The sequence below is a fragment of the Tetrao urogallus genome (assembly GCF_951394365.1).
Source record: "Tetrao urogallus genome assembly, chromosome: 8".
Taxonomy (NCBI): Eukaryota; Metazoa; Chordata; class Aves; order Galliformes; family Phasianidae; genus Tetrao; species Tetrao urogallus.
Genome location: NC_136821.1, coordinates 8,515,386 through 8,528,498, shown reverse-complemented (window position 1 = coordinate 8,528,498; position 13,113 = coordinate 8,515,386). Strand labels below are relative to the sequence as shown.

General features: G+C 45.0%; 1 protein-coding gene across 1 annotated transcript; it reads right to left on the bottom strand.

Moving 5' to 3' along the window:
* Positions 1-673: 673 nt before the first annotated feature.
* On the bottom strand, positions 674-9,406 carry MARCO (macrophage receptor with collagenous structure; the record flags this gene model as incomplete). The annotated part of the gene is made up of 14 exons (XM_079539216.1): positions 674-804; positions 1,126-1,299; positions 2,494-2,601; positions 2,757-2,801; positions 3,866-3,919; positions 4,015-4,110; positions 4,346-4,386; positions 4,506-4,617; positions 5,858-5,967; positions 6,294-6,342; positions 7,483-7,518; positions 7,712-7,942; positions 8,200-8,301; positions 9,292-9,406. 14 exons carry the CDS (start codon positions 9,404-9,406, stop codon positions 674-676), a joined length of 1,404 nt encoding a protein of 467 aa, XP_079395342.1.
* Positions 9,407-13,113: the final 3,707 nt, after the last annotated feature.

Here is a 13,113-nt window from a genome sequence, read left to right as displayed (position 1 = left end):
TTTAGGGACCATAGTTTCACTGTGAAGGGATAATTAGTTGATACTTCATCCTTATTGCTTTTACTCATTATCTCTTTGTTTTAGTGGATCTCATTTCTAAGGTGAGGGTTTTGTTTCTGGGAAACAAGTTAGGAAACATTGTCAGAGAAGGCAGGAGACTTCACCAAGGTCAAACACAAGATCTGTGCTAAAACTGGATTCCATGCTAGTATGGTTGCATTTTGACTTGTGATCATCATCTCATCTGAAGAACTTTGTGTTTGCGTACCAAAAAAGATCATTTAATGATTTCTGTCTTGAGTACATGGTCTTTACAATGGGCTTTAGGCCAGATTGACAACAGCACTGTGTTAAAGGCTGGCCAGCTAAGCTGCAGCTCATTCTGCAGGCTTCTCTTGTTCCCTCCTATTGCACTGAGCTAAAGCAGAGAAACTCTACAGCTGCTGCAGGTGGGCTACTGCCAGGCAGGTGGCAAAGCCATGCAGTTGATCACATCTGAGCTCCTGCTGATTTCTGACAGCTGGGATGCCTCACATTATTTGTGCCTTGCTATTGTTGCTGATTTATGGAAAATGGAGTTCCCCCTGTGTGAAGAAGCTGGATGGATGCAATGAACAGGGGTTCTGCAGAGCACACGAGGGGGCAGCGGTTCCTAGGTCAGCCCTATGTCCCATTAGATACACTCCACCCCAGAGTCCTCATTGTGGGAGCAGTTGTGCGTGCCCCAGTCAGATTTGTTACACTGGTAAATAGAATGTTCACTCCCTCTGCAGTTCACGTCATCAAGCCAAATTTGCCCAGTGCCTTTGGGAAAAGAAATAAGAAAAATAAATGCAACGAATAACAGAAGAAACAGTCACCACTAGACAGAAGAAATGGTAGTATGCTCTCCTCCAGATGCGTGTGTTGGGTTGCACATTGGTGAACTCAAAACCAAGCTTTTTGGCACAGCTCAAGCAGCACATGACATATAGGCTAGTCCCTAGAGGATTGAGCTTCCCCTTTGAATCCATCCTCTTTGCTCTCATATTGCTTACGTAGAGCCCCTCACTGTGGTTCTTGCAGGGCATGCATTATCCCCCAACCAGGCAGATAGTCTTGCAACCCAGCCTGCTGAAGACTCACCTCCACTTGCAGTGAAGGCAGAGATGGCACGGCTGTACCCCATCATTCTGCAGACTACAGAGGCATCCTGGATGTCCCAGCCATCATCACATATCGTTCCCCAGGAGCCTTGGTGAAAGATTTCCACACGACCCCTCCTGCCCCCTCCTGCGATTCGTATGTTGTTGTAGTAACCTGATGGATCAGAGGAGACAAAAATAACTGCATTAGTCATATTGGCAGGAGGCAAATAGCACACGGAAAGATGGAAGCAGTGACTGCCTAGACTACATGAATGCTCCCAGCTCCATTGCTGCAGCTGGAGTAGGACCAGAAGTTACTTTTATATCAGATCTGAATATTTCAGGGCCCTGTCTTGTCTCCAGAGACTGAACTCAGTGAAATTGCTCAGCCCAGCTCTCATTGCTCTGGTAGCTGTGTTGGTGGTTAACCAGAGCGTACTTGATCTCAGGTAGCTTTGATACCAGAGTCAGGTGGCAGAAGAAGAAAGAAAAGTCCAGTATCTCCTCCCTGTTCTCCTATGTCCCTTTTCATTTCTGGAAAATCTGTTCCAAATTGAAAAACAAGCAATTCTTTGACTGTTGCTTGGGGAAATAACCTGCTATTGCTTTTTATTGAGTAATTGAGTGGGTCACATATGGGTACACTGTTAGCCACTGCAGGTTAACTCTTGTCCTGAGAGTGCATGTGCTTGAAAAGATACAATGAGCTCTTTACCCAGAAAGCTACTTTCACAAAGCACATATTGCAACCTCCTTCCAGGAAATGAAAGCTGAGAATCACCCAGAGACTTTTTCCTCCTCCACCACCCCTCTTCCAGAGGCAGAGCTCCAGGAGAGGAATGCACGTAGGAGCCCCAGAGAGGCTGCAGGTTGCTTTTTGTCTGAGGGCTCTTATACTGTTTAGCGTGATCTTTTTAAATACAGGTCTTAAGGTTTTGGAAAGCATTCTGTGATTGTAAAGGAAAAGCATAAGGATTGTGAGTTTTTGTAGTGTTGGCCCTTTTGAACTGTTGGTTTTTTTTTTTTTTTTCTTTTAATTATTCTGCTATTACAGAGGCTTTGTTAAATGTCCTTGTGTTCCCAACTGCCATGTAAATCCCATTGACACAGTATATATTGCAAGATGTCTTTGTAGACTACAGAGGAGAGGGTGGAGTTGAGAAAATCCAATGTATCTGTTTACTTGCACGTCTTTAGTAAGGTACCTAAGGTGTAAATGCAAAAGACCACAGGTTCACCCTCTGGAAAGACCCATCTGTCTGTTGAGTTCTTCCTGTAAAAGTGCTCCAGAGTAGCTTGTGCCAATCTGTGACATATGCTTCCAAGCCCATGAGCTCCACAGACACAACATGGCAAACAGCCTTACCTGGGTTTCCTTGGTCTCCTTTGGCTCCTTTTACACCTGGTTCACCTTTTAGACCTTTACTGCCATAATCACCCTTGCTTCCTTTTTGACCAGTTGGACCTTGGATGCCTGTATAGAAAGCAGAAATGTCATTGTCCTTTCCCAAATGGAAAAGGAGGAGCATGATAAGCATCTCGTATTGATGTAGAGAATTGGAACATGACATCTAAAGTACTGTTCTTAATCATCATCAGAATATTTAATGCTATCAAATGAATGTTTACCTTGTGGGCCCTGGTCTCCCTTTGTTCCTTTTGGCCCTACAGTACCTAGGATCATAAAAAAAAAAAGTTACATGCTTATACAATTTAAAAACATTTATGCAAATGTGTATTTATTATGGATTTCACCCAGTCCACATTAACTGTCTGCACTACAGGCATGTATTAGTCAAGTAGGAGTCTTACTTCCCATTGTACTCAAGGCAGACTTCACCCATTCAGAAAATAAAGATGGTGTAAGTTATCTTCTGAAGTAAATTGATTTCTGGTCATTAGTATCACATCTTAAATTTCACTGATAGCACAAAGATTCTGCTTTCAGATAGCCTTCACTGACCTCATAGAGAGCTTAGGCACATAAATTCAGGTGCAGCAGACATGCAAGCACATAATATTGGGCCAGGTGACTCCTGGCATCCAGGTGTCAGTGCATGCAGGAGGGTGCAGCACTTGGACCTGACAGTGTGCACTACATAAATTCAGAGTGAAAAAGGAAATACACCAGAACATTACCCTGGGTTTTTGGGTGCCCAGGGTAGCGAGGTTGACTACTTCAGGTGGAAGGTCAAAGAATAGGTCTGGTTAAGCGCTCCTTAGCTGGCCTCTTAAGAGACCTCTGCCTGCAGTGCTACAGAGGAGTCCAAGGCATGGGCTCGTTAGTCAGCTTTCCATCAGATTTACAGCCTGTAAAATTAATTTTTAATGCTTGCTTATGGAAGTTGTTGTTCGCTTTTTGGGTTTTTTTTGTTTTTTTTTGTTTTTTGTTTGTTTGTTTTTTTTGTTTGTTTGTTTTTTGTTTGTTTGGTTGGTTGTTTTTCTTTTTTTTTTTTTTTTTGGTTCATCTTAAACTATGGCTTTGTTTGTGCATTTTCCATTCATGTAAAAATGCAGGCAACATCACTTCCTAGCACGTGTTGCAGATGCCTGAAACAAACCCACCAACGAGCAGCTACCCCACAGCAGCCCGACAGCGGCCTGTGCTCACCATCACGTCCTGGGATTCATGGGGCCCAGAGAGCAGTACTCAAGTTGCTGTCCTTGTTGCTTTGATTCCCCCCTCCCGCCTTGCATAATGCATGCGTTTGATTGCAGACCTTTTTATTCTTCTTTACCTGGAACTCCTTTGTCTCCCTTTTCACCTTTGGGTCCCATACTGCCTGGCATTCCTGAAATTAAAAGTAAATCAGCAAAGGTGAAGCCATCACACAAAGCGAGGCCAGTGCAGGAGGACCACAGGGTATGGATGTCAGTAGCTTGGTACCTTGGGAGCCCTTGGGCCCGAGGTCCCCCTTCTCCCCCTTCACCCCAGGACTGCTGGGGCCAGGAGGTCCTGGGAGGCCACGTTCTCCAGCTGGGCCTTGGGGGTGATAAACAACAGCATATGTGAAGTGCAGCCAAAACATGAAGAAAGAAAATTAAATATAGCTCTGTCACAAACCCCATATTGTGCAGACTGAGTTGTCCCTACGGAGGCAGAACACACACAGTGTCCTTCCAAATAACACGTCTCCCCTGGCAACACCAGTCTTAAAGAGGTCTTAGAGAGATCAGTCTCATACCCATAGAGGAAGCTGCACCCCCTTTCTGCTTACCTGCTTCTCCTTTCTGCCCAGGACGTCCGGGCTCTCCCACACTACCTGTAACAACATCCTAGCATCAGTGCTGGCAGGATTTAGCCAAATGCTTCAGCTAGGGCAGTCCTGCACCACAGCACGCGTGTGTTGACTGCAAGTTGTTTTGTGTCCTCTGCACTTACCATTGAAGCCTGGCTGTCCTGGCACTCCCTGGTTTCCTGGAGGACCCACGGGTCCGCGGTTCCCTGGATCGCCCTTCTGGCCCATTTCACCTTTCTGCCCTACATGACCTACCAAGCAGCACAGGAAGTGTAAATCATCATCATCACCATCATCATCAAATATTCACTGTCTCAGAAACCAGAGAGCACCCCCTTCCATCTGCATCAGAGATAGGCCTCACACCCACATTTACTGTTGGTAAATGATCCCACTGCAACTCCCCAGGCTATTCCCAAAGTATCTCTGCCACTAGTAGTCTTCTTCCCTAGTTAAATCTCCATTACAGCTGTCTATAATGTTTCCCTCCCCTAGCTGTGGTGGAAACGGATGACATTTTATGCTACTCCTGTGCTTTCAAGCAATTATCAAAACTGCCCTTAAGCTTCTCTGATTTTCAAATAGAGCTGAATTACTTAAAAGTGTTTCATTTAAAGAGTGGTATCTCCTTCACCCTTCTGCTCCAGAATTATCCCTAAGACCTCGTCTTCTGCTATTTCTCCTACTTCCCTTTTTTTGATCTGGACCAGCTTGTACTAGCTCTGGTGTGTGTGGGTTCTGATGATTTACTTCTAAGGAATCTCTAGCCAGTTCGTCCAAATGTCCTTCCTCAGCTGCACCATGAACAGCTTCTGATTTTGCTGTGCTGCATTCAACTTTTCCTTTCCGGGTGCATCCCAACTGAGAGTGTTGAATGTTGCTTATTTAGTAATATGTGCTGCAGGGGAGAAACATGGTACATGACTCTTGTACTTAAGGTGATTAAAAGCCAAGCTTATATATAACGAGATAAATTTCTCAGAAGTAGGTTTTACTGTAGTGAGAACTAACGTGTGCTTCTGCATGTAAATTATGTTGTATTATTATTATGAATGAAAATGCTATGGTTCTAATCCGGAATAGGCTGTTAATTCAGGATTTCCTTAGACAAAAGTAACTTTATAAGGACAGTTCCATGGTGTAGAATCAACATTTTCCATGTCTCCTTTCCCTGGAGCAAACCCCAGAATGAAATTCCTGCAGATCAGGCCGAGAGTCCTCTCACGGACTGGCATGCCACTCACAGGGTTGCCTACATTTTTATGAAATATGGGACCTGCGAAGATCTGATCCGATGTTTCAAGTATAACCAATTTAAACAGGAATAAATTGCTGAGACAGTGAAGAATCATAGAATCATAGTATGGCTTAAGTTGAAAGGAATCTTAAAGATCATCTAGTTCCAACCCCTGCCATGAGGTTGGAATCTCAATATCAGGCTGCCCAGCATTGCATCCAGCCTGGCCTTAAATGCCTCCAGAGATGTCTTACCTGGAATTCCTGCTTGTCCTTTTATTCCTTTTTCTCCTTGTTCACCCCTTGGACCGGTGGGACCACGATCTCCTTTACTGCCCTGTAAGCCTGCAGGGACAACATCATACCTATGATGTTGCATTGGGTATCATGTCTCATGAACATCAGCAGGAGGCCACACAACACAAGGCACTCTGCTCCTCGTGTGCCTGAGAGATGTGCCAGGGCAGAGGACATCTACCTGCCATAGCCAGTGCAATGGCTCTAAAAACTCACTTTTAAAACTAGAATTTTTCCAGCAGAGTTTTGCTTTTGTTCACATTGGTTTGACATAGGCTTATTTCGTTCAACTCCAATGACATTCCTGCTGACTTACATCTCGACCGAAGACAAGACCACCCATAAAATAATCCATAAAGCCACGTTATGCTCATCCGCAGAGATTGGAAAAGACTTACCTGGAATTCCTCTGTCTCCCTTTATCCCCGGTGGTCCCCGTAGCCCTGAGATGTGAGACACATATATCAGCTGATACACATCACCTATTTGTAATAATGAATAATGAAGAGATGAATTTTTAAATTGTCTTTTGTACATGTGCCTTTGGTCACCACTGATGTACAGCTGACAGACGTGAGTGCAGGCACCCAAGAAAGGTCCATGGAGCTGGGCTGGGTGTGCTGGGTAGAGCCAATTGTGCTCCAGCCAAGCCAGGCCACCTGCCTGCTCACACAGACATCTGGGGTGAACTTTCTTGAACAGGCACTGAGCTATTGGGCTGTGATGAACAGTATTAGTGTTTGGCAGGATGTGGTGTTACAGCATTGTAAATGCAGCCAGGAAGACATGGAAAAATTATTTTTAAAAAAATCTTTTCTTTTTTTTCCTTTGGAAAAGCTCATCAACATAGCCAAGAACTAAGAATGGATGAGGTACAGACCTGACCTAACAAGGGATGAATTTTAGGTCATTACAGGATCACAGGAACTTGAATTTCTTAGGAAAATGGTGAGTCCAACTTCTTCTCAGCACAGAGCCAACATGAGATCAGATCTTGCTGCATCCTCACAGACTGGAGACATTTATCTCCTATGGCTGGTACTGTTCCATCCCAAATCAGTCAGTGTTCACTACATGCACGGTTTGGTTCAGGTATGGGGCCCCTAAAGAGCAGGGACTCAGGAATTGCATGTGAATTGTTCTAGAGTTGTGCAGCAGGACCTGCTATGTCTGGGGCAGAAAACCCAGTGGTGGGATGCACTATATTATAACCCTTTATAAATGATCATCCCCTCCATGGTCCTTTCTTACCTCAGATGGGGATCTGGGATGGCTACTGCAGATAATGACCAGCCATAGTTTCTCCGTCACCCTTGAGCTTTTCTGTCAGGGTGGCAGTGAGAAGATGAAGACAAAACCATGGTCAGCAACAACCATTGGGAGCACTCAGGCAAGCCAGAGCATCCAGGAAATCAGTCAAAATGTGCAGGAGGTCTCCTTGTGACAACGCACTGGGGATTTGTACATTCTGTAGGATCTGAATCTAGCAACTGAAATCCCAAATCTTCATCTTACGTCTCTCAAGGGAAAAAAAGTAGAAGAGAGAGGAAGCGAAGTTGTTTACGCCTCATCTACCCACATACCTGGTGGACCAGGTTCTCCTTTGTATCCAGGATGCCCTGAAATAAATATTTAGTGGTTATTTTTCTGTAGTAAGGACCCCATGCACTGCAGCATTGCTAACTACCTGACAGCGAGACCAAATCTTGCTGCAGTTATTCCTTCAGAACTAGATTTCCCCTGGCTAAGCAGGTGGTGCAGAAGAGCCATTTCTCCCCTCCATACAGTCACCAAGAAGAAACTGAACCATACCTGCAAGCAGGGTGATGTTGCTCATCATCATCATCAAGTTTGCATTGCTGCTTTTAATTACGGTGATTTCCTTTTCTAAGCGCCTCCTCCAGTTTTCTTCACGTCCCATGCCCCTCTCTGTGAAGTTTTTCTCCAAAAGAAGGTTGTCAGCATAGGATCTTCCTATCATCTCTTCGGCATGGAAGGCATTATTTTCCTGACATTTCAGTATCTCCTCCTTCATCTTAAACACTGGAAACAAAATGTCCGTGCAATGAATATACAGCTCGATCTGGCTGGGAATTGCTTGGTCAGCCAGGAGTGTAGATATTTGGGCCCAGATAGACATAACATAGGGGTTGGGGGATGAGCTTCCTGCAGCAGCTACTTTACCTTCTGCGCAGCTGTGCTCCTGCAGAGATTTCTCATCTCTGAGCTCATCACCCACACTTGTGCTGTCCCAGAGCAGCCAGCAAAACTGCCCAGGCTTCCATAGGGTGGACACATACCTTTGTACGCCAACAGCACTTGGCCAACTGTCAGCAGCAGCAGGTAGATGACAAGGGTAGTCCGAGCACAGCATGTGGATGGCTTTCTCCGGATTTGAGGCTCTACAAATCAACGAAAATAGGACAGAAATAGCCATTTCAGGCTCAGCACCCTAAACCCTCCTGCAAGGTCTGTGATAAGCCAGACGGGCTGCCTCCCTCTGCCTCCTGCATCGATTGTGCATTGTGATCCACTGTCAGCATCTTTCCCTTAGCTGCCCTAACCTCCTTACTACCATCTAGACCTAACCCAGCCTGTGACAGTGTGAGCTTAGCACTTCGCCTCTTTCTGCACCAATGAATCCTACCTCCCTCCCATACATATTGTTCCAGGCTGCCATTCAGGGAGGGTTGCTCAAAGTACGAGTTCTGCCTCCCTAGAGCACCGCATACGCGTGTCGCCAACAGTGATCCGTGTATGCATCAAAACAAATGAAAAATCAATAACAAACTGAGCTGCAGAACAAATGGAAACAGGTCGTAACATTTAAAGCAAATCGTCACCAGCAAGCGTAAAAGAAATGGAATACTTCGTCTAATTTTGCCGTATAGGGAAAAAGTATTTCAGAAGACCTAATAATTACTTCAGACATGCAACAATTTACCCTTAATTGAAGGCTTTTTCCCTAAGCAATGTAATGAGTAGTTTAAAGTTGTAGCTTCAGAAGAATACAATGGCTTAATTAGTTTTCCAATAGGATGGTTTAGTCAGCAATAAAATATTTATATTCAGCTAAAAATTGAGAAACTTTTTTTTTTTTTTTTAATTGGATCTGGTGATTTCAGTATCTTAACTATTAGGACATGAAATTGTCTGAGTGCAATTAGGCATTTTTTGAAGCAGGGAAGGAGAACTATTTTCAGATGCTCAACATCAACCTTATTTGGAAAGAACAATTAAACTCTTTTTAAATGGTCAGTTAATTTAATAGCAAAATCTCTGTTAAAAAAGCATTTCATTTTCAATACAAATACAATATTTCATTTTTATGTGGTTTTCTTCATAGACCCAATAAAATCCACATCAATCCATTTAATAAAAAGAAACCTTACCACTTATCTGAAAGGTTGTAGTAGCAGCTGAGGCAAACCCAGTCTTGTCTGAAATACTGAAGGTGCTCATATCACTTGAATTTCCATCTCCTCTGCATCTGTCTTTAATTTTCATGACAAATGTGGCTAACACAGAGCCTCTTCAGATGGAGGGCAATGGAGAGCTGAAGGAACTCTATCTGCCTCCTGCTTTGATACGCTTTCTGATAGGCTTTTCCTATCTGCTTAGTTTTTATAGACTTGTGAGAACTCTGATGTGGTAATTTGAATGGTTCCTCAAAAAAAATCCCACAAGCTAAGATGTTCAGCTGCTCTCATGTGCTTGCTCGGAGCTACCACATCCACAGGGCTGTGGTTATGAAAGAAGCTCAGCAACAAGTGATTCAGTATCTCTGCACTTCAGGGTTGGGCACGAGGTGATTTCTATTGCAAGTGAGCCTCCTTCCTAAGGAAAGGAAATCCCTAGTTCAGCATTACCTTCAGGATCTGTCCTCTGTAAGGTGAGGTGAAACACTACATGGTGATTAAACCCACATGAACGTACAGCAAAATGATAGTGCATGACTGAAAGAGGAGATGAAGAATCAGGAGGAGCTGCAAAGACAGGTGGTGGTGGATGGGTGGTGCTGACACCTGAATCAGTCACTGCGGAACACAGCTTCTTGCCGAGGTCTCTTTGAACCAATTCCTCAACTCATGGACACAGTTCCCACCACCTGACCGCTGCTTCTCTCACACCCTGTACGTATCACTCCTACATTTCACCATCTCCGAAATCTGTGCCAGGACCAGTTTACGTTGTGTGGAGGAAAGTGACTCACCCAAACCAGCAAGCAACAGCTATCAGTAGGTAATGGGCAGGGCACCCACTCTGCACTGCCTGCTGTCCCCTCTGAGTTGTGGATGAGCCACTGTCACCAGGCCCTGTCCATGGCTGTGGGTCCTCGCTCAGCTGTGTGACTGCTGAGACCTTGCCACTTTGTGTGGCCATGGGAGAAAGAGCAACCTCAGCTTTGTGTGGAGCAGAGCTGGAAATCCACAGCCAGACAGCCCAGTGCAGAGAGATCCTTGCTTCTGCACTTGGAACATAGCACTCTAAAAGGCTTAAACCAAAAATAAGTGGGGATTTTGAAATTCGCTTCTGTGTTCTCCTTTCAAGCACTCAGTTATGACCTGGGTTGGCACCAAGAGGGAGGAAGAGAAGATCTCCCCTACAGTAACATTCTGCTACATGCTGCACAGGAACTGGGATGTTTGCTTCATGGTGAAGGGCTAAGCTACTCCCATGAGTTAGGGTGGCTGAAACAACCTGAAGTCACTACTATTGCTGGGCCATGATCAGGCATATATCTTCCCACCTCTCATAGCTGTGTTGTGGCTGAACCGTTCTCAGTGGCGTGACACAGGTGTTAGATTAGGGGAACGTATTTTGGCAGTCCTAACATGCCCTGATTCAATGTTCAGTTCTCCACTTGGCTATTTCAGTAAAGTCAACAGCAAAACCACATTCCCACCCAGTTCTGCCTACCATCCTTAGTTGCCCATTCAGATGATAAAGCTTTATCCTACCCATATTTCTATTGAATTATGTCCCATACAGTTTTGCATGTGGCTACATTTGCACATCTCTGCTTGGGGACATTGCAGTTTGTACACATCTGGATGTCAGCCTCTGCAAACCAGTGGCAGATTTCCTTGTGCACATGGCAGAGAGCGTCTTGGCCATACCCTTGGTATCAAAGATCATGCATTCACTTGGCCTCTGCCACCTCTTGCCTTCTGCTATCTTTTGTTTCTTGTTGCACCATCACTGGCTGCAGAGAAAGACTGACTTTGATTGTGCAACTGACGTTACTAATTCAGGAAAGAACAAAAGTAAAAGAAACTGCTGACTCAGCATAGTTGTCGCGGGTTAAGGACTTACTGAAGCAGGATTAATAACAGAACAGCACTTTCCAGCACATTATGAGCCATGCCTGCATCAACCTCCTTATCCTGATGCTCTTTCTGCCCCTTCTGAAAGGCTCTGCCAACGTCTTAGGGAAAGGCCTGCAGTTCTGTAGTTCACCCTGGCCCTTCCCATGCTGTGCTGCTAGTAGTATGTGCTCAGATGAAGATGCTCATCGAGCCCTCATTGCAAAGGTGCACTGTATCTGGACTGAGTTTTATGGATGGACTATATCTGCATCAATGTCGTGGGCCCATTGGTAATTGATGATGAAGAGCAAGAATTTATCCTAAATAACTCAGTCTGCGACTTCAAGTCATTCTGGTTCCCTCCTCTCCCCGCCAATAAGATGATATTCTAGCTCAGAGATGTTTCTATCTTTCAGCATAGAAGAGTTTCCAGACTCATCTAGTGGATTCCAAACTGTCTTAGGCATAAATAGGCAGAATTCAGGGGGTTTTGGTGATCCTCCAAGTAAGAGGAAAAGAAAAGGTGGGGCCATAAACAGGCTCTGCATTGGGAAAACCAAGGCAGCAGCCTCCACCATTTTGGCAGTTGCCTCTAGTTTGAAATGAGAGTGACACCCAAGGAAGCTGATGGTTACTCCACATCCCAACACTTGTATTCATGTTTCTGCAGAAAGGCTCCAAAAACATAGTAATCCTGTCTACAGACCACACTGCTCTCCCACAGAAACACAGACGCAGTTTGACACGAAACATCTGGCAGATGCACACCACAAAGCCATCAGTGACCAGAGGTGGTTTCTGCTGCAGTAGGTTTGCTCATAAACTTGCTTATTTAATTTGCCCTGTCTCACATGATTTTTCTATCTTTTCCTTTTTTCAGACTGAATTAGGTTGACGAGTTTTGACATCCCAGCCAGCGCGGTGATGAGTTGGCCATGGCTACCAGCCAAATGCCTGCCCAGCCACTTGCTCACACTTTTCTCTCATGGAATGGAAGAGAAAGAAAGCAAGAAGGAAGGATCCTGATACGATGACAGTTTGGTGGGAAAAGCAAAAGCTGTGTGTGCAAGCAAGGCAGAAAGAGGAATTAATTAATTCTCTACTTCCCATCAGCATGCAGATACACAGCCACTTCCTGGAAGGCAGGACATCAGCACACGTGATAGTTGTTTGGGAGAACAAATGCTACAACCACCACCATCTCCCTTTTGTTCTCCTTCGCCTGACCTTTTATTGCTGAGCACAAGATCTTGTGGAGTGAAATATCCTCATGATCAGCTTGGGACAGTTTTGGTTTTGCATTGTTCTCTCCACAGGAAGACCAACATCTTCAGTGCACATGCACATCTAGGGAGCACCACTGAATTCAAGGGATCCCAAGGCATGCTGTGAGAGATCTGCCCACTGGCAGCTCTTGGAGAGGTAAGGTCTGGCATGTTCCTTCACTCACTGCCTGCTGGAGCCCCCCTAGCATCACACTGACTGCCCAACCATGAAGGAGAAAACAAAAAAACAAAACAAAACAAAAAAAAAAACAATCAAAAAAAACCAACAAACCCACCAGTGGATTCAGCTCTAGTGGCAAGGAATGCTGTAGTGCCTGGAGAGTTTCCACACAAAAGAGAGTTTGAGACCAACATGCAAAACCTGAAGACCTTATTTGCGTTGGGGCATGGAAACAAAGCTGCAGCTTGGACCCACGTGGGAGCAAAATCCACCTTTGCCTGGGGACTTATTTACCCCCACTTCATGTCCCTCCACATCCCTGGTGTTGCCCACAAACATGAGGCCCATGGAGACCTCATATCCCTGTGTGCCACCTCCCAGCTGCTGGGGCAGCACCTAGGGCCACGGAGAAGCACTTGTGTTAAAGCAATAAAATTCCCAGCGCTGCCTGGCTGACAT